General features: G+C 39.9%; 1 protein-coding gene across 3 annotated transcripts; it reads left to right on the top strand.

The window, feature by feature from the left end:
- Window positions 1-1,436: 1,436 nt before the first annotated feature.
- rspo4 (R-spondin 4) lies at window positions 1,437-24,654 on the top strand. Of its 3 annotated transcripts, XM_076267897.1 has the most exons (5): window positions 1,437-1,546; window positions 11,175-11,363; window positions 11,540-11,677; window positions 16,385-16,582; window positions 17,347-17,579. In XM_076267897.1, exons 1-5 carry the CDS (start codon window positions 1,468-1,470, stop codon window positions 17,544-17,546), a joined length of 804 nt encoding a protein of 267 aa, XP_076124012.1. In that variant the 5' UTR covers window positions 1,437-1,467; the 3' UTR covers window positions 17,547-17,579. The 3 variants fall into 3 exon arrangements, with proteins under 3 accessions (XP_076124012.1, XP_076124013.1, XP_076124011.1); XM_076267898.1 differs by lacking the exons at window positions 1,437-1,546; window positions 17,347-17,579 and adding an exon at window positions 23,039-24,654 and having other exon boundaries at window positions 10,783-11,363; XM_076267896.1 differs by lacking the exon at window positions 1,437-1,546 and having other exon boundaries at window positions 10,783-11,363.
- Window positions 24,655-26,544: the final 1,890 nt, after the last annotated feature.

The raw sequence follows: 26,544 nt of genomic DNA, 5'->3' as shown, positions 1-26,544 counted from the left end.
CCTCAGAAAACAGTGGTTCTCCTTGTTTCCATCACTGGATGACTAACATATTTTTTACAGACATTTACGGCTTCACTGTTTTAAGATGTGCACAATCTGTGTGTGACAGAATAGCAAGCATAGAGGACAATCTTGCTTTGCAACCTTGCAGCCTTGCAACCTTGCTTTGAGATTATGTCTCAAAATATGTTATTACTTATTAAAGCAAACAACAAGACTTAAATTGACATCAAACATCATCCTAATCCCTGTATCTCAACTCCATACAAATATGTTACAACTAAAATGTAATCCTCAAGCTATATTTTAATCATCCAGTCACTATCAGATAATAACCACATAATAACTAGGCTACCATCCATATTCAAAAGAAGCTAATGACGATAAATCAAAGAAATAATAAATAATTTCATAAGGATTAAGTCACACAAATTGATGTGCCAACAATATGAGAGTAATTGTTGGATGGAGGAAAGAAAGAATGACATGATGGAATTTCCAAACATTTTTTAAAATACTCCCTTTAACTCTGGAAACAACACCAGCAGAATCACATACCAATTTTCAGTGGCTGCCTTATTCCCCCTCAAAAGTTTTATGTCTAATTCTATTTGGATGTCGGTGCAAGAAGTCAACTACAAGAAACAAACATTTGCTGTTAGTCATAACAATGGACAAAACTATAATGGCCAGTCAATATCTAACTTCTGAGGAGACTGCACTCACCCTTCAAACGCTAATGATGCCCTGGACCTATTTGATAAAATAAACAAATCTAACCCCAAGCCTCAAAATGAAAACAAGGGAGACATAATTTGGGCATTATAACCACAGTAAATTCATTCCTGGCTATAATTTAGTTACCCCAGGAATGCAAAATTGTCCTCTGGGCTGAATAACTATCTGGTCCTCATCTTCTTTGTTCCCATCTAAACAGTAGTCTGTAGGTTTTATCAGAATAAACATCTGTTGTAATGACAGTGTTTCAGCTTATTCTACATAGTAAAATTGTTTTGGCAAATTTGTTTTGACATATCAGCAAGATGAGTGAAATAAGCAAAAATGAAATATTATTTTAAAACATAAACAGGCTTAATGATTTTCCACTGTTGAAAGTGGGCCCCTAGCCTACAGAGACGTTCATCATATAAGTGATTTAGCTGATCAAAATAGTCTAATTGTACTGACCTGATGGTGTAGCCTAATTGGCATTAGGCTACAGACGTTTTACGTGACACAGTCATTATAGGGTTAAGAACAATAACACCGATACAGGCTGAAAGCGACTCGTTTTATTGCAGTTCTGGAGTGACTGTCGAAACACTGATTCACCCCCACTTTACTGCGGGAAAGCAACAGTTGCCCACCTCCTGATTTTTGGATTCGCTCTCCTTGCGTTTTTTTGCGCACATCACAGACCATTCAGATGTCACGGAACCTGCACTGAGGTGGCTGTCGTTAGCACAGATGCCTTTGCGACTATTTGCCCTTCTAATCTTGGTTTGTAACAGTTTTATGTTGAGTTCGACAACAAGAAAACCAAGAGGTGAGCACCAATATTTGTTTTTACTACGACTTCTCTTAAACGGTTTCTTGGATTTTGCTGTAGCTACTAGTTTTGAATTCTCATCCTAGGCGAATTACCCTAAATAATCAACCCCTAACACATCATGCGACAGACTAACGTTAAAATGTGTGAATTGCATGCATATGGACATCATATCGAATTGCTGCATATAGTTGTGTGCCTATGCAGCGTTACGCGTATCTGAGAGTGATAATACAACCTTAACTTTACAGGTTACAACCTATGTCAATTCCATCAACAGGTCTGTCAGCTACTGTAGAGACAAAGTAAGGAGACGGAGTATGCAGTATTTCGAATAGGCTGGATACACATTTAGAGAGGAGAAATTTGAAGTTTTGTAGACATATGTGGGGATAAGAAAAATATCAGCTCGTAGCAGCGCAATTTTGTTTTTCAGATTAAGTTAGCTATTTTCACGCTACTGTTTTGAAGACATTTCAGTGGACCTTTAATTGAAGAGATAGGCTGTAAACCGCATAGAGGGCTTTGAGGCAGCTGGTAGTGGTTACAATCTTACAGCGCGATGCCACAATAAGTCAAAGTTCACAGCTGACAGCTACAGACTCCTCAACCTTGCACCTCTGTCAAACAACAGGGTATAGACTGCCGTAGGCTAAGCCTCAAATTAGGACATTTCCCTGCACTTACTGGAGGCGTTATTATCACTCCCAGATTGCTATGCCTCTTGCTTTGTATTGGCCATTGGGCATCACTTCGTCTAAATAAGCTGGATCTGTTTAAATGTATTTGTTTCCCCCTCTGTGTTGTTGGAAGACAACATGGAAATCAGTTGCAATACATTGTAATACATGCTATGACAATGAGCAATAGATGGCAAATCCCCAAAAGACTGAAATTAATAATTTTGTGGCACAAGTATCATGGTGATATTGTATGGTGGGCTTTCAGTGATCTCCACCTCTAATTATTGCAAAGCTAGTGCAAAACATTGTGTTTATTTGTACAGAAGAATGTTCTCCATCATTTCATTTATGTTAACAGGGTTGATTAGATATTAAATTTCATGAGACTTTTAATGTAAGGAACAAAATATTTGTAAATTGTTGCCTATACTTTTTGCAGACTGTTGTAATGATCTATCAGAACTGTTTTGTAGTTTTGCCAGTGATTAGGAAGAGCAAGAGCACAAGACATGTTCATCTTGGTTTTGAGTCATTCCATGCCTTGAACATCAGACATGAAATTAAAGTAATTTGGGATTGCATTTATTAGGTCTAGCTTCTCTTGTCATGACACTATATTTGAACCAAATGCAACGTTTAACTCAACTGAGCTATGGGGAATTGCAGCATCTAGATAATTCAACTGTAAGAATCACTGTGAGTTTTTACCAGTTTGTTGTACTAGATGTGCAGTTTCATAGCTGGGATTAAGATCGTCTTTACTACTTAAACATATAACCACCTTCCTGAATATCTACCCTACAGGTTAAGTGAACTTCCCCAGAATGCCCAAACCAGTTGTCAAGACAACATAATATGAATTTTTTCCATTGTAGCGAAAGATACTAAGTGCTCAAGATGAATGACAACCTTGCGCCTTCCATGTGAATAATTGACATCACATGTTCTCACATGGCCTAGACTATGGCTCCTCTGTACCTGAGTAATGCCATGATAAATATAACTGTATCTGGATGGCTGCATTCATATGAAACAGATTTCCATAGGAAGGAAGTATGGTGTTAAATCTTGGGATTGAAATCAGATGCCATGATACGTGTGGTGCCTGTTTTGTATTAGTTGCCATCATGAATCGCTATGATGCAATCAAGTGTAGATATAAGTATAAGAATACTTTTTCAGTGCAAGATTTTAGTTTTTTAAACTTACATTGTGTCAGAATTGTAGTGTACACAACATTGGCATTTTAACTGTGTTGCTGATGTTGTGAAAGCTTTTTTGTCAGTGAAGAATAACTTTGATGTCTGTTATCTAGTGTTCAGACTAGTGCTCAATTTATTTAGTTCACCACTGTTTTTGGTTAGCATACAGTTTACCTATGTGTTTTACATGAAATACAACTTTGTTATGCTTCAATGCACACAGATTTGAATCCTTGAAAATCCTTAAATTTTCCCTTGGGGATCAATAAAGTATCTATCTATCTATCTATCTATCTATCTATCTATCTATCTAAGACTTATATGGCACACAAACAAATTGAATTGATGATGGTCATGAAGAAGCAGCTATGGCACTGAGCAGTGTGTATGTAATGCATTAGAAACCAACTCACACTCTGCATTTAGCATTCTCAGATAACTGGATCAAATAGATTGAACAAACTACCGTAATTATTGATGTAATGGAAAGTGTTATTACAGTTTTTCTCAGTCGCTTTGGTGCTTTTTGCAGATCAGAATGAAAATTCTCATAACTATTAGTTCAACCTCCACAACATTTAGTCATTTGTGCACATCATAGTAGCAAATGCTCCTTCCTCTGAACAAATTGAAAATGCTTTTGGACATGTATCAGTTGCTTTCATACAATTCTCTGCTGTTTTTTAACATTATCATTTGCTTATGTCATGTCAGTCAAAATGAACTATACTTATGGATACTGAATAGTCGTTCCCTATAAAACTAATAGTCTTCATTTCATTGCTTGAGTCATTACATACAAAATTGTTGAACTAGTTATCAAATTCTGTCACAATGCTGTAGAATTGCAAAGAGCATACAGTAAAATTGTACGTATTCAGTGTCTTGTACTCACTTACTCCCCTAAGTACAGCAATGTGTAACTTTACTGTAGTTTTCAAATGGCTGTACAAGTAATGTATAGTGCTGTCTTGAGCATGTTCAGGTAGTGTCACCTTTTTTTCTGCCCTTTTTTTGCATTGGAAAACACTGAGAGAACTGTCATAATGAAAACATGACAAAGCCATTTGACTATCTTGTTCATAAACGATGGTATCAAGACTTCTCATTTTGATGACACTGACAGTTTCATTGACATGAATACGTGCTTTTGAGGAATGGACAATCCATTTTGAGCAAGTGACGTGCTTTTGCAGGTCATCCACTAGGTTTTGCAGTTTGCACTAATTGTTTTGAGAAATGCACTAACTGCTGTGCAAATGTTAATAGTGATGTGAGAATAGCACCAAAACGACTGAGAAAAACTGTAACTCCCCATAACCCTAATAGCAACAAAATAATGAAGCAGAATTGACTGCACTAAAGAAGATTGGCTCTCGGGTCCCCCCTACAGTTGAGAAGTGCAATAATGAACTAAGTGTGCGTCTTTGCAACAAACTATAAACATGGTTATGGTTATGGTATTTTGTACACGCTTTTGTCCAAAGTGACATACAAATAACAACAATACAAAGTTAAATTTAACAGTAAACAATTTAAAAAGGTAAGATCTTAAGGTATTATTGGTAAGACTACATTAATGAGAATAGCAATAATAAACAACAATGTCAATTCAATCAATATCCTAATGAAAATAAATAAATAGTATACAAACCATAACGCATAAGAAACGCTTAATAAACTAAGTGCATGTTGAACTGATATGGCTATAGACCCGTTGACGTAGCGTTTATGGCTGGTTGACACAACAGACGCTCATCAGAAGACCGCAGTGGGCGGTTGGGGATATGTATTTTGATCATTGAATTACTGTAAGATAGCAGGGACTGGGAGCAGATTCAGTCAGATAGATGGATAGATAGATAGACAGATAGATAGATAGATAGATAGATAGATAGATAGATACTTTATCAGTGTTCTATAGGCCAAAGTGAGAGATTTCAATTGAATTCTGGCCACTAGGGAGCCAGTGGAGAGTAACTAGGAGTGGAGTTACATGTGTCCTCTTTGGCTGATTGAAGACCAGGTGTACTGCAGCATTCTGAATCAGTTGTAACGATCTAACTACACAAGCAAGTAGGCCAGCTAACAGTGAATTACAATAGTCCAGTTTGGAGACAAACATGTACAAGAAGTTGTGTGGAATCTTGTGTCAGATAAGGTCTGATCTTCTTAATGTTGGTCATCAATTACGACACCCGGGTTACATGCCAATATAGTTTGAGTCAGTGAATATGAGTCAAGCTGGATGTTAATCTGTTGGGGAATAGCTGTTTTAGCTGGAAACACCAAAAGCTCAGTTTTTGAGAGATTAAGCCAAAGGTGGCGATCTTTCATCCAGACTGAAAGGCATGCAAGAATCCAATGGGAAATGCTAGAGTCCTCAGGTGGGAAAGATAGGTAAAGTTGAGTGTTGTCCGCATAGCAATGATATAGAGAAAAGCAGGGGCCCTAATACTGATCCCTGAGGTACACCTGTGGTGAGGTCATGAGACTTTGATGCCTGTCCCTGCCAAGACACGCTAAAAGAACTTCCTTTAGGGTAAGATTCAAACCATTTGAGAGGTTTCCCAGAAATTCCCAGTTCAGATAGTGTAGAAAGGAGAATGTCATGGTTAACAGTATCAAAGGTGTAGAATCTAGTAGAATTAATACTGATAACTGAGGACTACTCTGAGCTACTCTCAATGCTTCAGTCACAGACAGGAGGGCAGTTTCAGTAGAATGACCACTCCTGAAACCAGACTGCATAGGGTCTAGTAAGTTATTCTGAGAAAGGAAGTCACATACTTGCTTGAAGACCACTTTCTCCAAAACCTTTGACAAGAAAGGAAGAAGTAGTAGTTCTTCACATCAGTTGGATTAAGTGTACTTTTCTTTAGCATAGGTGTAACCCTTGCCTGTTTAAAAGAAGAAGGAACTATTCCAGAACTGAGTGAAGTGTTGTGAACACGTGTGACTGCTGGTAGAACAGCAGGTGCGATAGACTGTAGAAGAGTAGATGGGACAGGATCCAAAGGGCATGTTGTTGGACGACTTGCAGTTGAAGCAGTTGAAACATAGCTCCGATAGAATGCCCCAACAGCAGTCTGTAGAAAGAGAGCTCAGAATTCCCTTAAGTAGCCTACCTATTTGTACTCTAGCAAAGCAGCTCTTTTCCATTTCGATTTTTTGTTATGTTCTACCTGAACAACAACTTCCTAAGGCTATTTTACAAGTGATAAGACCTGCTCAGAGTGTGGCAGAAGTGCTGTACACCCTATTAAGAGTTTATGTGCCATCAAAATGATGTGATAGTTTGGCCCATTCATTCATTCATTGTTCATTCTATGGTAAAGGACTTGACTTAGGACAGAGGGTCCAGCCTCCTGTGGAATGACATCATATTGGTTCTAATTGGCTTAATCCGCCGAGTAACTCTATGTATTGAACCATTCAAACTCAATCCAATACCTAAAACCACTTGACATTATCTGTGCCTTTGTGTGTAAGACATCAGAGAGTCAAAATACATAGACGGCCTTAAGGTTTCCTTCCTAGGTTGCTCTGCCCTGTTTCAATGGCTGATTCAGCTGTGAGGTTGTGGTCTGACTAGGGTTGCAAAATTTCCGGAATTTTTAAAGTTGGAAACTTTCCATGGGAATTAACGGGAATATACAGGAATTAATAGGAATAAATGGGAATTAAATGGGAATTAATGGGAATAATCTGGGAATTTTTAATATGGCAAGTAAGTGTATAACAGGGAACTTAAATGTAGTGGACAAAACCCCATCTTGCAGCATAATACTAGTTAAAACAACCTGATTTAATGCAATTTCAGTCAAATTTCTACAATGCAATTTCAGTCAATCCCATGCACACAGCAATCAGCATTGGCTACTAGACGTAAAGGAAACCTATGGTGCGTTCATGTGCATGGAGAAAATTAATTCCCAGTGAAAACGTCATCTCATGTGCGAATAACTGGTGTGAAACTGGGAGAAGTTTGCGAACAGAGTTGCCCAGTTATGGGCTTGTCGTCACTTTTGTCCTCATTCAAATTGGTGAACGTCATTTTGCACTGTAATTAAACTGTAATTAAACTGTAATGGGACGATTAATCTGTCTGATTAAGCTTGACAATTTATATATAACTTACATAATCTATAAGGTTTAGTTGGGGTGGTATGTGTCATTTTTTTTTACTTGTTTTACCATTTTCTGGGATTCTAACTGAACAAACTGATAGTCAGTTAATGTTCCAACCAATCGGATTTTGTTGTTGAGGGGCGTGGTGTATCTTGGGCAGTTCAGTGGTTTCAGTGTTGCTAGCTTAGCACGCTAGTAAACCATAGGCAGAGAATGGAATTCCCGCTAGCATGGTAGCTAGCTCTGTATGATAAGCTAAGATAAGATAAATATGAACAAACAAATCATATTGGTTATTATGAAACAAATTGTTAATGTTTGTATATGAAAAAGTAAGAATTACCAAAAATTCCCAGTTAATTCCCGTAAATTCCCATTAATTCCCATAATTTCCTTTAATTCCATTAAAGTTTCCAATTTGGAATATTTCCAAAATTCCCCAGCTTAACTTCCCATGGAAAGTTTCCAGTAAGTTTCCGGAAATTTACCGGAAATTTTCCGCCCCTTTGCAACCCTAGGTCTGACTCTGTGAGGTTGGGTTGTCTCCCCTTATTTCCTTTATAAGCGACAAGACGGTGATCAGAAACACGTGCCCAAGACCCCTCCTTGCCCCTCTTGATACTCTGGGGGGATGGAGAGAAGATAGAAAAGAGAGAAAAGATAGAAAAGAGAGAAGAGAGAATAAATGAATGAGTCCTATCTCATTCATCTTCTCCTACTGAACCCCTCACAGACATGTGCAGTGCATAAGGAACATATTCCACTGCTGGGGGAGAGCAGCATGTTCCAAAGCTGGGCATAATGGACAGGGTAGTGGATTTCTTAAGCATACTGAGGTTTGTGGTTGCACTGCACTGTTAGTCACTTAATCATACTAGTTTAAGAAAGAAATATATTTACTTCAGCTGTTTTACTTTGTACTATACTCAAATGGAGTTTTTGGATGAAGCTTTTTGTGATGTGTTTTTCATTTCATTGTCTGAGAGAAAACTTACTTACACACCATTCATCAGTATATTTTCATGTGTCAGTTAACCTGTGGTTGTGACAACAGGTATAACTCTTCCAGCAGCTGGGTTAACTTTGTAAGGCAGCTTTATGGTGACCACATTATGGGAACGTTTAAGTTGTCTCTCTGGAGGAATGGTGATATTTTACTATAATGCTCTCCTCTGGGTGAGTGAGTCGTCAACTTTGTCCTGGTTGCTTAATAGCTACCCCCTTTGATTTACGTTCATTTGACAGGGCTGTACACACACACACACACACACACACACACACACACACACACACACACACACACACGAGATGGGATGGATGTTTTTAAAAAGTCATAATTTTTGACATCAAAGAGTAACTGAATGAAGTCAGCTCATTATTTGGATCTATGACCTCAGAATGGCTGATAAAACATAGTTATATAGCCTAAAGCACTTTTTAATTAGCAGTATAGCCTAAGTGATACTGATTAGGCTGGTGGCTTATGTAAGTGGTATTGTCATGGACCTGGCTGCTTCTGAAGTAATGAAGGCAACATGTCAGATACTGTACCTGTTTGATGTTGCAGGTACATACTGCATACGTATACGTAGACCTGAAGCATGCTGGTCCAACCATAGACAGTATAGGGTATATGGAGGTCCTAAAATTGTCATATGTACCTGCACCCATCTGATAATGATATAAGCTATGCTGGTAGCAGTTAAAACTGTCTAGGTTTATAATGTTCATTTTACCCTATAAGATACAAATAGGCAACATCTTCTGGGACAATCATGTTGTTAGTAAAAATGTATAATATAAAAATGAAAAAAGATGGCTAATCATTAACTAATTAAGGAATTTCTATGAACATTTATCAAGACAACTATAAAAAATAAAATAAAAAATAAACAATGCACCCTTTGTAACCTTGGATTGACCATTTGTTTTTTCCTGTTGTTGGTGTTCCTTAGAATTCTGTGGTTTGGCAGTGGCGGCCTCTGGGGTGTGTTAGAATCACACCATATTGCAATATATCAATATCTGCTATATTCTCATTTTATTTCTATATAAAAAAAACTGTTCTTGGGAACTACAATAAATCTATGGGAGATTCTGGGAGAGTCTGATTCACACTGCTTTATATCTGAACTACAACCAAACCTTATTACCCTCAAGGCAATTCTATCCAATGGGTACAGTATGATGTCAGATTTGGTTATCTTATTAAATTGTGTAAGCACACAAATATGTTTACAGTGCAGTATGGTAGACTGTTGTGTGCTTGAAAAGTATGAAAATGTACAAGCCAGCGTCTTATTTTTTTATTTGAACAGAATTTTGTCGTAAAATAATATGATTTATTTCTTCTGTAAGTAAACCAAATAAGATAACCACTTTATTAAAGTTATCATCTTTGGACATATTTTTGTGACCCTCTGGCTCTGCCTTTTTCAGAACCATATGAAATTCTTTAGTTATGGCAGAGTGTCCCCATGGTGAATGAAACCATTGACGTAGTGGGTGTTTCAGATATATCTGAAAGGACGTCCAGTCAGTTAATGTTTTATTGTGCCTAATGATGACCTTTGAAAAAGGTTTTGAGATGAGAACCCTTATGAGAACCCTTAATGCACTACGCTTTCAACGGTCGATTATGTTAGATTTCATTGTTTTCAGTATAACCCTGCACAATAGCATTGAACTCTGCTGCCACCACCGTGTAGATTATGATTCAGTTATTTTTTGTTGGCGCCGCTCAATAAAATCCATTGTTCATCCAATGCTTGCTAGTTCAAAATGTCGGTGCTGATGTGCGTGGCAAGAAATGTGTTTTACTTGGGACAACAAATCCTTCAAAGCACTATTGTCACACATGCTGGCTCAGGCATATGAAACATAAGGAAGGTCCACGCAAAAGTATTGATAAAGAATATTTATTTAATAATTATAGGAAAAGGCAGTATATTGAAGCTAAAAAGTAAAGTGTAGTGCATGCTGGTGTCTAGGGGGTTATGTACAAATGTTCAAACAAACCAAAACAAAACATAACATAAGATAACGTAACATAACAACAGCCGAGAGGAGAGGGAGTTCGTCCAGGTCTTAAAACCAGGCCATTTTATCCCGTGGCTCATCAGGACAACACGGCACACCTGCTGCTTCGCTTTGGACAAAGGCGTCTGCTAAATCCATAACCATAACCATAACCTGTGCACACCGGCACGGCTACCGCCCCCCTGCTGGAAGACAGAAACACTGATAGGAAAGGGCTGGGCTGGTGAAGGTCCGACAGGGTCCAGACACTATTTAGTAGCCACTGTAAATCAGGGACTACACAGTGTCAACTTTGTAATCGTCTCACCTGTGTAATCGTCTCACCAGTCAGTCATTGCTGGCCCAAGCCACCCCCCTCTTCAGTAAGTTTAGGCTACTCCCTTCAGGACGCAGATGCCGAACTTGTCGAAATCTTTGTTGAAACGTACAGTATGTCATCTGTGTTGTTTTGTGGGTGTGCTGTATGCCTTGCTGTTGTTTATGTGTTTGTTTTAATTGCTAGCTGTGCCACTAATTGCCCCTCGGGGGTAAAAAAAAACCTTTACCTTGACCTTGACCTTCTTTGTCCAGCTGTGAAAGACAACCCTCAGGACTGCAAGAACTGTCTTGAGTGCTCCAAGGAAAATGGCTGCCTGCGCTGCCCAGAGAAGCTCTTCCTGTTCCTGGAGAGGCAGGGCATGAGTCACCACGGCTCCTGTCTCCACTCCTGCCCAGCAGGCCACTTCGGCATGCGTGGGAAGGACATGAACCGCTGCATGAGTGAGTTCACCAAATCACTGTTGTGGCTTGGGCAGGAATGTGCTTTGTTGTAAGCATGGCTGGCCCTTGCTGCCCCTTGGCCACCACTGGTGTTTGATGTACACAGACAAGATGCTTTGTAGATAATGGTGATTCCCCTAAATACTTCAACGCTGGTTTTCTTTCTTTCCTCCCAGAATGCAAAGCACAGGAGTGCGAGCGATGCTTCAGCAAAGACTTCTGCACTAAATGCAAAGCTGGATTTCAGCTGTTCAAAGGCAAGTGCTTCAGCAACTGTCCCGAAGGCACTTTCCCACACCTAACAGATTGCATTGGTGAGTTTCCCGCTGACATTTACATTTATTCACTGTTATCCAAAGTGACTTACATATGTCAACTATATCACAAGGGATTACATTGTCCCCGGGGCAACTTGGGGTTAAGTGCTTTGCTCAAAGGCACAACGGTGGAAGCTGGGAATTGAAACCACAACTTTTCAGGCTACTGCATGCTAGCCCAGCTTCTTATCCACTACACTACCACCACACCGAACTTTCCTATTTCATCCTCTTTCCATGTCTTCATGTGGGACACTCCGTTCGGATTGGCCAGTCAAGACATTCAGAGGTCTCTCATGCCTGAGCAACACACCACTGAACGGAAGGTTATGAATATATGAACATGAGACGTTTGCCAATGGGAAGTCATTCTCTGATGATGTCATCGATCTGAACCAACCATCTCCAACCACCTTTTTCAGGGATTTTGTGTCTCTGTGAGAAAGTAGTCCTTACTTATAATTATGAAGTGATCCTTCGGACCAGGTCCAGATTGCACCTTCCACATTGCACATGTGACATGAAAGGGTTAACGTCTCATGTCCTTCAGAGATCATATTCATAACCTTATGTAAACTTTCAGTCGAGTTATTTCAATGTTAACCAATGGGAACACGTATACCACAGCTCCTCATTGGCGACGATGGACACTCGTTTACTATGACAGATAGCCTAGAAATCTAGACGCACCCTAGCGGCAGCAAATGTAATTTGCAGCCAGGGTAGTCTAGCCACTCCCCTTTGGCTTGCGAGCTGGAAAAATTAAACTTCTATCAAGCCAATCACATCGTGTGTAGAGTCGGCGACGGTTAGGCGTGAATTTCCTGCTACTTGAAAACAAAGAAGATGGATGCTGCTGCTGGCGAACAGCGGTCTTTGAATCGGGACTTGAGTTAAGCTTTTTTTAAATTGGCAAAAGTTTGATCAACTAGCCAACTAGCTCTACTGGTGGGAAAATGCATGCGACTCATGAGTTGTAGCGCTATCCTATTGCGTGCAGAGGAAATTTGAAAGACAACCGTTTATCCCGCCCCATGGATTGAGCACTGCCAATGGTAAGTTCCCAGACCCTACATCTTGATGTGGGTCTGGCTCGTCAGGCTATATGACAGTCACTGGGTGTGTTGCCCACACATTGCACAAGCAGAACACTAGCAGCGCTAATGGCTGGCCGCAGCAGGGCCGTGATAACAACTCATGAGCGACTTACTGACTTCATTAGCACTCGATGGAGCCCTGCCAGAGACGCGTTACCCTAGGCGCCATGGATTTGCACATGAGACCCCTTCATGCAGATGGTGCACATGGTATTAGTCATGAATGCAGGCCGACAGTGTCTCACAAGCAGAATACTGACAAGATGCCGGATGAGTGTTGGTCACTCGCTGGCACAGGAGAGGTACTCATTGATGCACAGCTGAAGGGCAGCGTTAATGCACGCAAGCGGTGGTGTGTGTACTGTTTTCTTAGGGAATTCACAGTCAGGGCATGTTGTGCATATGGTTGGCCAGCAGATTTATGATGGTTTTCCCGAGGTGGAGCTGCGGCACAAAATGTCGGGGTTCCCAGGAATAGGAGGAACACACAGTGATTCGGGGCGTATTGATGAGGCGATCGACGTATTGGCTACATCTAGGCTGTAGAAGCGTGCAGAGGTGTTGCCCAAAGCCCAGCTTGCGCTCAGACAGATGTGTTCAATAGAGTCGCCTTTCCAGGCCCCCCAGGAAGCAATGCTTGGTGTGTGTAGTGAGCTCTCGGACGTTTTGGGGAAGGAACACCCGCGGCAGGTGGTCTTCTGCCTCGTCCGAGGTGAGGAGGGATATTGCGTCATCACCGAGCCAAAACCTGTCCACAAATGGCTCATCACTCTCGCTCAAGGCTCCAAGGCGGTGAACGGGCGAAGATGGGGAGGAAGCCCTGCTACGAGCAGCAGGCCTGAGCGGGAGAGCAAGAGCGCCCGGGCTGAGGCCAGCTGGGCAGGGTGGAGCACTGGTTCGAAGGATCTTCGTGATTATTGAAGGATGAAGAGGGAGGGCTATACTTTCTCATAGTGTGCCCCTATAAATCCCTGATAAGGATGGTTGGAGAATTTCATTCTGAGAATGAAATCCCATTGGTTAACGTTGAGTGAACTCGACTGAAAGATCATTGTATATTAGACTGCTGCTGCAAATGGTATAGTCAGTATATATCCATAGCCATGTTTGGTAAGTTTCACACGTACATCACAAACGTCTAATATACAGCACCAGATATGCTTGCCATGGGCGGATTATGAACTTTCGGGCCCCTGGGCCCAGATGTATTAAGGGCCCCCCACTAATTGTCAAATATGTGGGAGGGGGGATTTGGGGGTCCTCCCCCAGAAAGAATTTAATTTGTTTGCTGTGATTTCCTGTATTCTGGTGCATTTTGGGGATGGCCAATACTAAACTCAATCAGACTCATAGCCTACATCCTGATTTGTTGATATTGAGGCAATGATTCCATGCAAAGGCTTGGGGTTCAGGGCCCCCTGACCCCTTGGGCCCCTGGGCCTGGGCCCGGTAGGCCCGTGCAGTAATCCATCCCTGATGCTTGCCATTTGTCAAGTGTTTTGCAAGTGTAGTTTGCCATAATGGCAGTTGAAGGGTGTCTTGATGTTGGAGTTGTGAACTTGAACTACTGTACAATGCCTCAAACACTGACTTTTTTGTGAAGTTAAGACCCCTCAGTCTTAAAATATAGTTTCCTTGCCATGAAACTGAAGAAGACTACATCAAAGTTTGACAGTTCTATCACCCAAACTTGTGTAGAAGTCTCTTTTGCCTTTGCATTATGCCTTTACAGCTGTAATCAGGCCGTATGTTTGGTCTGTACATATATTATAAGTGTCTGCTAGCTATCTATCAAAGCAGTGAAGTTACTCAGTAATGAAATTTTGGATTGTTACTTTTATTTTTTTTAATTTTAATATCAAAGTTGGGAAAGAATCATACAATAAATGCAGAATACTATTTTAAATTAAAAAAGAAAATTTAGTCTATCCCCAGCTATTTCCCAGCTATTGTAAGGAACAGCCATTTCTACCAGAAAGACTCAACAAACTTCAGTAGACAGAGATAGGGTCAACAGTTTAGTGGTAATCCTGAATAAGATATAGCCTACAGCAATGAAGATAACAATCGGAGATAAAGATGGCAGTCGCAGAAACAGTAAGCAGTGTTTGGCATAGGTCCCCATTCATGACCCAACATCAGAGTTTGTGTGTTGAAAGCAGCAGAGAGGTGAATCAGATGCTACACTTTGTAGAAAGGCATGAGCCACTTGAGCCATGGTCATGAATGAATGGAGGATAGAAACCATGAGTCTTCCTGGTAGACCTTTAGCCTAAGCTATCATTTCCATGGGACAAAATACTTTAGTTAGTTAGTTAGTTAGTTTATTAGTTGTCCCCTTAAGGAAATTATTTTTCACATATTCCATACCGCTTTTCATCCTACATGGTCACAAGCACAGGATGGCACATACATGGTCACAGACATAGGGATGACACATACAGACATACACATTTCATATACCATAGACATTTGACACAGACATTTACATATATTATTGGGGGTTCTATACATACTTTGTTGAATTGAAGATAGAGAAGACATGGATAAAATGGCTTATAAACTAGTGAGTGGTTCCTCATATAGCCCACATACATTTACATACATACAATTATTCATTTACCAGAGACTTTTATCCAAAGTGACTTACAGCAAGAGAATAACTGCTACAGTGCAGAGAAGACCTTAGCTAGGAAATATACTGCATCTGTCAATACTATAGGACTATATATTATGTTATACCTCCTGAATATAGCCTAACAGAGGCGTCGGAAACAGTATCCTGCTGAACAGTATACTTTAAAGGGACACCAGGCAAGCCTGATGCTTTTTCTCTACGAAACTCCCCCTCGCTCGGTCTGAAGCTCTTTTCCTTTTCTTTCCATCTTCCGTCAAGGGTTTTCGCTGCTTCTTCGCCGGCTCTGCCATTATACACACGTTTGCAACAATCGCTAGCGCTCGCTAGCTAGTGCTATGGATGCAGGATGTAAACTGATCCTGCTTCGGTCGGCGGGTACGACACTGAACTTGCAAGCGGGATATTCTTCCTACAGGCAGTAGGGGTGGTCGAAAGAGTCTTCATTCGCCCTGTAATGAGTCATTTAACTATATACCGACTTACGAAGATGAGTAATTAACACGAAAACGTTGCCTGGTGTCCCTTTAAGTAACCAGACTGTATGTTGAATTGCGTTTATTAGGTCAAGATGTTTTCTTGTATGAATATAGCAATATGAGACCAGATTATAGTGTATAGGCTTGGTGCTTAGCTTTTTCACTCATTTGTTCACACAGCATGTTAGCTGACTGCTTGAGCACAGCCTGTGGAGCCTGGTATGTCACAGGCTTAAGATTAGAAACAGCACCCATAGCATACATACAAGTGTCGGTGACAGATACCAGTGAACACGCATGGCTGAAATTGTAATCTTCTGTTCCTAAACAAGTGTTAATTAATTGATTGTGGAAAATTGGTTCCCCCACCCCAGCCCCTCGTTTTTCAAAGGATCTTTTCCACATTGAGGGGTGGGCATGTGAGGTTTCTGTTCATATTTAGGCCTACCCTACAGACTACAGCAGTCTGATATAAACTCTTGTTGTTTTCAAGAGGGTTGCCTGTTCAGCCCCTTCGGGTACTGGGGCGAGTGGAGTCTCTGTCAGCACAACGGACTGAGCTGCGGGGTCCGATGGGGCCATCAAACGAGGACCCGTGTGCTGTCCTGGAAAGTGCCTGAAGAGCTGTCCTCACTCTGCCCCCCCTCCAAGGAGAGCAGAAGGTGTCGCATGAAGAAGAGGTGTCCTAAAGGTGAGCTGGGTATTGGTGCGGATGGGGTAGTGGTGTGGAAGTGCCTGACTGTCCTTTCATCTTGGCCACAAACTGGAATCAAACCCCAACAGACGTTGTTTAGTCTATAATCTCTCCCACCCACATGCACAGCTTCAGTGCGTTCTTGGCTCGGACGGTTACTGTCTTGGAAAGTGAACACATCAATTTGTACAGAGTTCACCTAGAGCACTATTGTACCATAATTAGCCTTCTACTAGAAATCAAACCAACATGTGCTTGCTATTGAAGATACTGGAAATATACTGTAAGTGGGGATGTGAAGTTTTATTCAGGTCCTAAAGTATCGAAAACGTGAACATAGACAGACAAGACAGGCATTACTTTTGCGTGTAAGGTATCACTGAAGAAGAGTTTACAAAAAGCCACTTGTTAACAAACAAAGCAAACTGTGATAACTAGATATGTCTTGTTTCTGACTATTTAGTACACTTGAGATTGCCCCTCTCCAGACTTCTGTTTTAGAACCATCATTTTTAAATTATGTTGCATATCCTGGTTTAGATGTTATTTACTCGAAAACAATACCCATAGTAGCTGTTTGTCGTTCCATGGTTTGCACATGACATGGAAAAAAACAAAAAACAGTAAACATCGGAATGCACAACGGCTTCCTCCCGTAGTCAAGCCAGAGATATTTTCTGTTTAAGCGGCTTTCGTTTTTTTTCCACTTGATGCTACGCTGGAAATCATTTGTTTGCTGCAATTATCATTATCATTGGCAGATCCGATGTCCAGTGGCATTATAAGAGAGAGAAACATGATCTCCTTCACTCTGACTTGGAGCAGCCATCAGCAGTCCCTAATAACACCCATCTGTGAGGAAAAATCCACATGGCATTCTCTGGCATTCCTCTCAGCTCGCCCAGATTACTTTATGTCTCTTTTGATAATTTTCATATCCATCCTTATTGCTTTCAGATGATGGGGTAACCCAAGCTTTCTGGGCAGTGATTGACAAAGGAACTGATGGGATAGGAGACAAACATTTCTTTTTTCTTTTGTTTGTCAGTTTACATATATGTATGTATATATAATAGTATAAATTGTCGGGTCTTTTTAGAATTGTCTGTTTTTTGTGCATCTTTCCCAAAAGAGTTTGTGGACATATCTAAAGTTTTATTCTTGTGATTTATTCTTTATGTCTATGTGTCATCTCTTGTACGACTTTTAAGACCATTCAGTAATTACATGTTTGATCAAATATATAACTAACCGCTATCTGGTATCCCTACATCCCACACTATTTTTTGCACAATGCCTTTTCCTGTGTCAGAGCCTGTCCTGAGACAGGCTGTCCTGTACAACTAGACATCAGCAGGGTCTGGAGAGCGCTGGCATGTGTGCAGAACTGCATACTGCAGATAGAACTGCATCAGCAGAAGGTATATATACTTCACAACAAGTTTGGAGAATTAATATACAAGTGGGATACGGGCAAAAAACTGGAGCTACTTCATAGGTGTACAAATAACCTACGATTATTGTACATTCTAAACAATGCATGAGAATAGGAAATTCAACCAAACAGTCGTGTATATATATATATATATATATATATATACACATATATATACATACATATATATATATACATATATATAAAGATATTTATGAAGTGAAATCCTTGATGTTTTAAGGTGTCAGTTTTTGCCTTTGCATGATGGAAAGCTATCAGGATGAGTAACCCCAGACTGTCTACACCAATCCAACACTGATACCCAAGCAACAGTATATTTGATAGATTAGTTACTGAACAGGTACCTAATTTCACATTACCTTGCATGATTGTGAAGACAGAGTTTTAACTTGAACTGTAGTAGGTGATAGGTGCTGTTGTCAAGTTGCTGGTGTTTTTTTTTACGAAAGTGTAAAAGTCACATTGACAAGTCGCAAATTTATAAGAAAAAACATACAAACGTATCAGAAAAAGCAGATGTTGACATGACATTATGAATGAATTTGAATTTCTTCAGGTTAATAAAAGGGGATGGGCTATACATGGGAATGCATTTGTTTTCTTCTTTCTTCTTCATGATTAAAGCACAATCTGATTCTGATTCATAGGGCTATTGGGCACTGCGGTTTAGTACATGGGTTTGTTTAATTATATATATTTTTAACACTGTCCTGTGGTTTATACACAATAATACACAGGAAATGACTATACTGTTTACCTCAGCCACTTTCGGTTTCAAAACTAACGTCATCCCCTCTCATCGCTAATTGGCTAGCCACCCTGGTGGCTGAGGGAAACATTAGTGTATTGTCAGGTGCCAGACTAGTATTTCAGTGAAATGAAAATAAACGGAGATACTAGGTGGGTGGTTACTATGTGAAGTGATTCCTTCTGTGATTCCTTGACAGAAAAAAACACTATTATAATGTCTGAGAATATCCAAGTATTATTTTCCCATACATTTGTGATTTTTTTGTGTGCATTTTTTATGGTAAATGTACGAATGTAATGCCATGGCCTTAATACAAAGTAAGATGTGGCATTGCGAGATTTACCTCACATCTCTAAGCAGGTCTGATCTATGACGAAGACATGCACATGGTTGTATGTCTTATGGGTTAGAAGTGAATCTATTGACGATCTTATGGAAAAAGGGGGGTTCATATTAGTAAGTAAACCAAACAATATCAGTCCATAAGTAGCAGCATAATTAAATGAATTAAGAAGCTGAAAAGTCAACAGCTTATATTGTTACCATGATGAACATGGTTAAAAGGCACTTACTGTCTGTTTTTTTTATCATTGCGGTAAGCTCAACAGCTGTCAATCCATAATTGCATACGGATGTACCCTTACCCGAACGACCCTTATTATTGTTATATTTTTATAAAGATGCACTGATTATATGTTCTGTTATATGGCAAAATGTGTCCAGATGAATGGAAAATTGAAAAACTAGTATAATCTCTTAAGTGATTTAACTTGTGTCAGATAGTCGTTTATAATATGTGCAGTCATGCAGTATGCATCCACAACTCCACAACATATAAATATGGAGGAACGACATTAATATAATTTGCTTGGAATTTTTTACGTCAATATTTTTCCATACCACAATTCTCAGTGACTTAATGGTATTCAACATATGCATCATGCACAGCACATGGTTTCTTCTTATTATAATATGGCTTGTGTTACAGTTATTTTATCAAAGCCAGTTGTATTCCACCGAAATCCTCATAACATTTTGACATTACCAAGGACAGTAAAACATATTTTATCTTTGGTTGACATTTTTACAACGCTTTGAAATAAAAGTCAGGCGATAAAAATACTTAGATGTGTATGAGGTATGAGCCAGAAAGCTGGAGTCTCTGGCCCTCGTTACGACCACACTCAGCAGCACTATCCCATTAGGACGGTGCAGAGCTCTGTGCTGTTTTTATCAGCTCGCCAGTGCGATACGTTTTACACTGTGGCGTAAGTTGCCAAGCTCCATGTCAACATCCAATTAAGTAATCAATCAGGATGGGTTTTAAAAAGTTTCACTCTCCTAAGACCTCTCCAGTGGGATGCATATGTAGGGAGACCCGCACGGGCGATGAAAGATGTATTGTTTAGTTTTAGTATTTGTTGACAGATTTATTTGCGTAGATGAAAAGACCGTGCAGAACGCTGGTCCCAGCAGCAGGCCAGTAACTTTCAAAAACTGGTACACGACCATGTAATAAGGGAAGATGAGTATCTGATTCAGTTTCTGGTGCAGCGCAAGTTCTCGCCATGTTATGCGGTCGCAGCTCCTTAGCCCCTTTCCAATTGTTTTTCTTTCTTTTTTTCAGGTAGACCAAGCACACATGCCATCAGATGAAATAAGTTAAATCAGTTAAAGACTGTACGATTTTTCTTATTAGGTGGCTTATGCGGTACCTTTTAACTCTGCAGGTCCTGGTCCAAAACGATACATGTCTTGTTTTTCAATTGATGTAATTGATTTTAACTGTCTGTCCACAAACAAGGGTGAACTGTATGATAGCCATGGATTGACTTTACTTCTGTTGCTAGGGGAGCACAATCTGTTTAAGCGGGGATCCAAGAGCGGCCTCCAACCAGACTTCTCTAATAACAAGATTAAAACACTGATTTTAAATAAGGAAATTACAGTGACCAAAACATTCAATTCAAATGAAAAGCATGTGGAATAAACGGTTCCCCCTTTTCAAAACAGCTCAAATCCTAACATATGTCCTGAATCTCACCAGACAAATAGACTACTCCACTTTCTGGCAGCATCCTACTCCATTAGCATTGAATCAGTGATACCTTGTATCCTACAAATGGCAACATAATGGAACATTTAATAAAGGCTCTCCAATGTGAAAATACTGCACGTAATAAGAGTTAGATAGCCATTTCTGGTGTAGTTTTGATTAACTAATAGACGCTCCTATCAGTAACTATATGCATGTGACAATAAACTTCCTTGTATCCTTGTATCCTTGTATCCTAGTTTTACTGCAAAGTTGACATGGTTTCTGTACATAATACCCAACTCACTCTTTTTTTAATATATGCAAAATACACATGCAAATGATTTGAGGACAGACTAATTCAGGAGTAATCTATTTGAAGTGTGCAAAGTAGGATATGTTTATGCTTCTAAAGTGTTGCTTTAGATGTTTTATATATTTTATTATATTTTATTTTATTTTATTTGTTTCTGCTTTTAAACACCATTTTTACTTATCATCTAGTATCTTAAAAACATTGTGCACATGTCAAACCATACCAAATGAATCCACTAAACTAGCAGAATTATAATGCCACTATTATATGAAATTCTGTTCACAGTAATGACACTGGAGTGATCACTGCACACTGGACTTCATGTGCAAACAAGGAATGAGGTTACCCACCATACCAACACATTGCATAAGCTACTGCATGTTTTCAGATGAAGAACGCCATTTTGTCCCCCTTCCTGCCACTCTGAGCCTTTTGCTTTGTGTAGCCTTATTCAGCTCCTCCATCCTTGTGGTTGTAGACTCAGTAGATGGATGGGTTTGTGGTAGTGTAGTGGTTAAGGAGCTGGGCTAGCGTGCAGTAGCCTGAAAAGTTGTGGGTTCAATTCCCAACTTCCACCGTTGTGCCCTTGATGGCTCAAGGGCAATGAAATCACTTGTAATATAGTTGACATGTGTATTCACTTTGGATAACAGTGTCTGCTAAATGAATACATGTAGATGCTTGTGTGTTGTGTCTTGTAAGTTTCAGTATATTATGCATACTCCTTAGTACGTGTCAGGGTCAGGGGTAGGGTTTCAGGGTTGTGATTTCCAGAACAATCCAGAGTCCCAAGAGCTGACTTCAGGTAGTCCTATATCTGAGGCACACTCAGGGCAGGAACAGCAGCCCTCTACGTCCATTTAATTCCACAGCCCCCTCTGCTCTGAATTAGAGTTTATTTCATTTGTATGATAACCTTGTGGCTCCTTAAAAAGACAAACACAGATTATGTTCTTTATGTTTTTTTTTTAAAGAGGAAAAGATGAGAAATGAATACTCCTCCCCTCCGTCTCCTACAGAGAGTTTGCTGTGCTCTATTCTGGCTCTTGTTTCCTTGTGTTGTTTCCCTACTCCTCAGATAGAGAATGCCACCCACGAATAGGTCTGCTGTCAATTTCAAACTGCATGTCAAACCGAAAGCATTTAAGCTGAAATGCATTTGGCTTTAACGGGTTGACATGCCAGTGCCCAAGAAAGCTATCTTTTTTTAAGGTTAAGCTCGCTTCAGCTGTAATTGATTTGTGCCATGGAATCTGATTGAGTTATGGCTAGACCTCAAACCATATTTGGAAGGAGTGCTGGTAGGTCACATGTAGACAAAATGTTTGGGAATGTTTGTGCAAGAGCGGCTCTACTCGCATGCCTTCATTTAAAAGGTGCTTTGGTTAAAGCATAACCTGTCAAAGCCTGAAAAGGCTGAGGCCTTAAAGACTTCTTTTGGTTTGGAGTAAACTGGATAGATTATCCTACCAGCACGGGGCAATGTGAACTGAAAAGACGAGGCATATCTAGGTGGAGTCACTCAGTTCTGTGCATCAGCTAGTGTTTAATGTGTCTTAGGTCATAATATTTGATTTATTTAAATGCATTGAGCTAACACGCTTATCCAAAGAGATCTTACAGAGACCAATTGAAGAGACTGACCCCCTTTGGCAACTGGGAGGTTAAGTGCCTTGCTCAGGGGTACAACAGTGGCAGCCAGGAATAGAACCCACGACTTATTGGCTTCTGAACGGAAGCCCAGTTTCTTAGCCCCCACCCCGCCACCTTTCCACCCTGCCACCTTGCCACAGACACTACCACCGCCCCCCTGTACGAAGGTTGTGTAGTGAAATATGCATTTAGCTGGGCATATTCAAGTACCTTTGTTTGATTTTGTCGCTCTTTTCTGACAGACAAGAGAGAGAGTGGGAGAAGGGGTGAGAGGAAGAAGGCACAGAAACACCTGAGGCGTCCAAGTAACAGAACAACAACAGAAGTCCCGTGGAGTACTCGAACACACCCCAGATGAGCACCCCCCTGTCACGTGGAGAACTCGAACACACCCCAGATGATTCCCCTCTGAACCAGCCCAAGACAAAACGAACCGAGGGGCACCCACCTCTTGCACAGTAAAGTTTGCCTGTAGTATAAACACTCAGCCAGCGCTGAGAAGGCTGTTGGGAACTGCATTCTGACATGGGATTTTAGCTTTATGAAAAATTATATATATATTGATTTGTCTTGAATATTTGTTATATATGTTTAAATGTGAGTGAACGTGTTCATAAGAGGAACAGTGTTAAAGTTCAGAAAAGGGGGTTTGCCTATAATTGCAGCTCAATAATGTTTTGGTCAGAAATAGCTAGATTAAAGACTATGAAAACTTTTAGAATTACAGCACATGATATACATTATGTAATTAAAATACATACTTTTTATTTTTCTACTTACTGGCACATATTAACATGTAATTGCGTACTGCTTAATGACAATTTGGGAATACCTACCCCAAATGCACTTTTGTCAGAAAATATAAAGCATTCATGTATTGTAGATATGCGTCTGTAAAATTATGCTGACATGTGTAACGATATGACATTGCACTCATTTGATGAAGAACAGACAACATCTTAAACTCCTCATAATGTGGTTTCAGTTGTATCTCAGTATCTTCTCGTCTTTGGCAGCACCCTAGGGTTCTGTTCTTTTGTCATTGACCACAGTATTTTTTCCTTGATGTGCAAGTTCTTCATGAAAATGACATTATGGTTGAAATGTATAAAAAAAAGCAGTTCTATTATTCCTACTCAAGAATTTAAGTATTTGCAATCCATTCTGAGGTGGATTTTTTTTAGTTGCCCTAAGATATAACCCAGCTCTGTCTAAATGTGGCATGGAGTCTTATGTGCACTCAGAATGGTCTCCGTTAGATTATATGGTATGCTCATTAGAGTTCTTTTTTCATTTTAATTCTTTACTTTTTGCTGAAGAATTTAAATTAGAATTGAGCAGTTGTGACACTTCAAGATACTTCCATTTCAGAACATTTTTGTAAGGAATATTCCATTTGTGTGTGATCAACCAAAACAAATCCATGACCAGACTTAGAACAAAATAATATTAGAGATAATTACTGTTTATTTTATTATTGTTTATTATAGGCTGAAGTCTGCAGAAGATGACACTGAAACAGAATATTAATTGCAGCATACCCTCCATTGTACTGTAATTTGTTTAAAAAAATACAGACAGTTATCATTTACCTTGAGAATTCTATAGAGGTATTGTTCAAATAATTGATTTTACATGTACATTTACATGTATTCATTTAGCAGACACTGTTGTCCAAAGTGACTTACATATGTCAACTATATTACAAGGGATTATTTCCTCTTGCATATCTCCTCTGAGGAGCATATAGATCTATATGGACGTTTTATTTGTCCAAAAAGCTTTAATGTATATGGTGTATTGAATCTATGCCATAAAGAAACTAGATATACCGCAGAGCGGTACAAAATATGACCGCCGCCTAGTCCTGCACATTCTCTCTGCAAAAATAAATCACGCTTGTCAATTTGTCTCCATCTCCTACTCCATCCCCTACTTTTGTGTATGTAGATGAGTGTGTGCATGGTACAGTATGTGTTTGTTTTTGTGTATATGTGTGCTTCTGTGTGTGCGTGTGTGTCTGTGGGTTCACTTGTGAGTGTGTGTGGGGAGGTAATGGTGTGTGTGTGTGTGTGTGTGTGTGTGTGTGTTTATGCGTGTGTGTGTGTGTGTGTTTATCTGTGTGTGTGTGTGTGTGTGCCTGCTTGCCTGCATGTGTGTGTGTTTTTATGTGTGTGTGTGTGTGTGTTTATGTGTGCGTGCCTGTGTGTGTGTGCGTGCTTGTGAGTGTGTGCGTGCCTGTGTGTGCATGCATGTGTACTTTGTCTGTGTGTGTGTGCATGCATGTGTGTGTTTATGTGTGTGTGTGTATGTGTGTGTGTGTGTAGCTGATATGGCCCGTGAATGGAATTCCACGAAACTTGGCATGCATTGAGAGGGTGTCATAATGATCCTACACTTCAATGATCCTACACTCTTCGAGTTTTAAACATGTCAGCCAAAGATACCTGCGATTACAACGCCTCCTTTTTGCTTTTTCATTTTTAACTAAGTGGCGCTAAAATTGTGTCTGGGCTACCCTCCTTTCGGGGAGCCCGGTGTGGCGGGTGGGCAACGGATCAAAACGAAAAAAATGGTTCGTGTCATCCTTGTGGGGCTACATACCCACCAAGTTTCATGCAGCCCGGTCTTTCAGTGTCCCGGGAATCGTTGACAGAAATTGACTGAAAAATAAATAAAAAATCCGGGCTAAACTCTGACTACACCTATATGACCAATAAACAACAAAAAAGTGCATGTTTTGTGATTTTGGAAGTGCAATATTTACTTTCTAAGCCAGTCCAAAGTTATGTTTTTTTTCTAAATAATTGTTGTTTCATTTGTTTAACCAATTTTGTGCATTGAAAAAAAAAAGAAATGGTGGTACTGAAAGAAATGCATTTAGTTACCTATAGCTCCACATGGTGGCCTGGCATACATGATGTCATTGATGAGAAAACGCTGAAACTTTAGTAAAATAGTCATTAGGCTACCACTTTTGTAGAGGCAAATTGTTGTTACAGTATGTAGTGTCCTTTGGTATATGTACGCTTGAGGGAATTATTGTTTCGGGTTCCATGCTGATGCGGGTGACTATTGTTTATCTACTCGATAAAATAAGTGTTTGAATTTATTTAAACATTTAACATGACTTTCAATCAGCTTTAAGACAGTGGTTTGGCAATATGAATAGTGTTACCTTAATAACATGCTTTTATAACGGCATCATTACTGCTAAAGGTCTTTCAATATTTTTTTTACATGAAAAACGTACTGTAGCCTACCTTTAACAATGCTGCGCCACTGACATAACACATTCCTCTTCGTTTCCACAGAGTGGCAGCATACACTTCACTAAAGAATTGTCTAGTGTGTTGATGTCATCAAGTTATCGCGGCAAGTGGATGCTCTGGGCTGTGAGTTTTATATCGAATCTTTTAGTGTATCTACCTTCAATCAATAACAAACATTGCTGTGTCCCAGGCTGGATGCGAAGACAGATGAGAGAATCCACGTTGAGGTATTGAATCACCATAGCGTTGAGTACGCTTGCGCCAAACACTTTTGAAATTGCGAGTTGTTAATCTAATAAGCGTAGGCTTGCGTTCCCCGAGGGGAGATGCTCTGCTTGTACAACAGACATGCTGACCCTTTGCCTGGACTAGAAAAGGGTCAATATTTACCTAGAGTGTATTAAAAACTGTAGACACAGGGAGAGGCATCAGGAAGGTCACCCGTGGGTCAGCAAAACAATGGCCCAAGGACCACG

This window comes from Alosa pseudoharengus, unplaced genomic scaffold, assembly GCF_046254945.1.
Source record: "Alosa pseudoharengus isolate Yale_2024_CS ecotype anadromous, Long Island Sound unplaced genomic scaffold, YU_APseudo_1.1 YU_APseudo_1.1_scf_5, whole genome shotgun sequence".
In the NCBI taxonomy this organism is placed as follows: Eukaryota; Metazoa; Chordata; class Actinopteri; order Clupeiformes; family Clupeidae; genus Alosa; species Alosa pseudoharengus.
The sequence above is the reverse complement of the archived record's forward strand: the minus strand, read 5'-3'. Positions and strand labels throughout refer to the sequence as shown.

Bases quoted from the DNA above. Each gene is read 5' to 3' on its own strand.
- rspo4 (XM_076267896.1), top strand. From the start codon at position 11,036: ATGTCATCTGTGTTGTTTTGTGGGTGTGCTGTATGCCTTGCTGTTGTT. The intron at 11,364-11,539 runs GTGAGTTCACCA...CTTTCCTCCCAG, and splicing joins GGACATGAACCGCTGCATGA to AATGCAAAGCACAGGAGTGC. The intron at 16,583-17,346 runs GTGAGCTGGGTA...TATCATTGGCAG, and splicing joins GAAGAAGAGGTGTCCTAAAG to ATCCGATGTCCAGTGGCATT.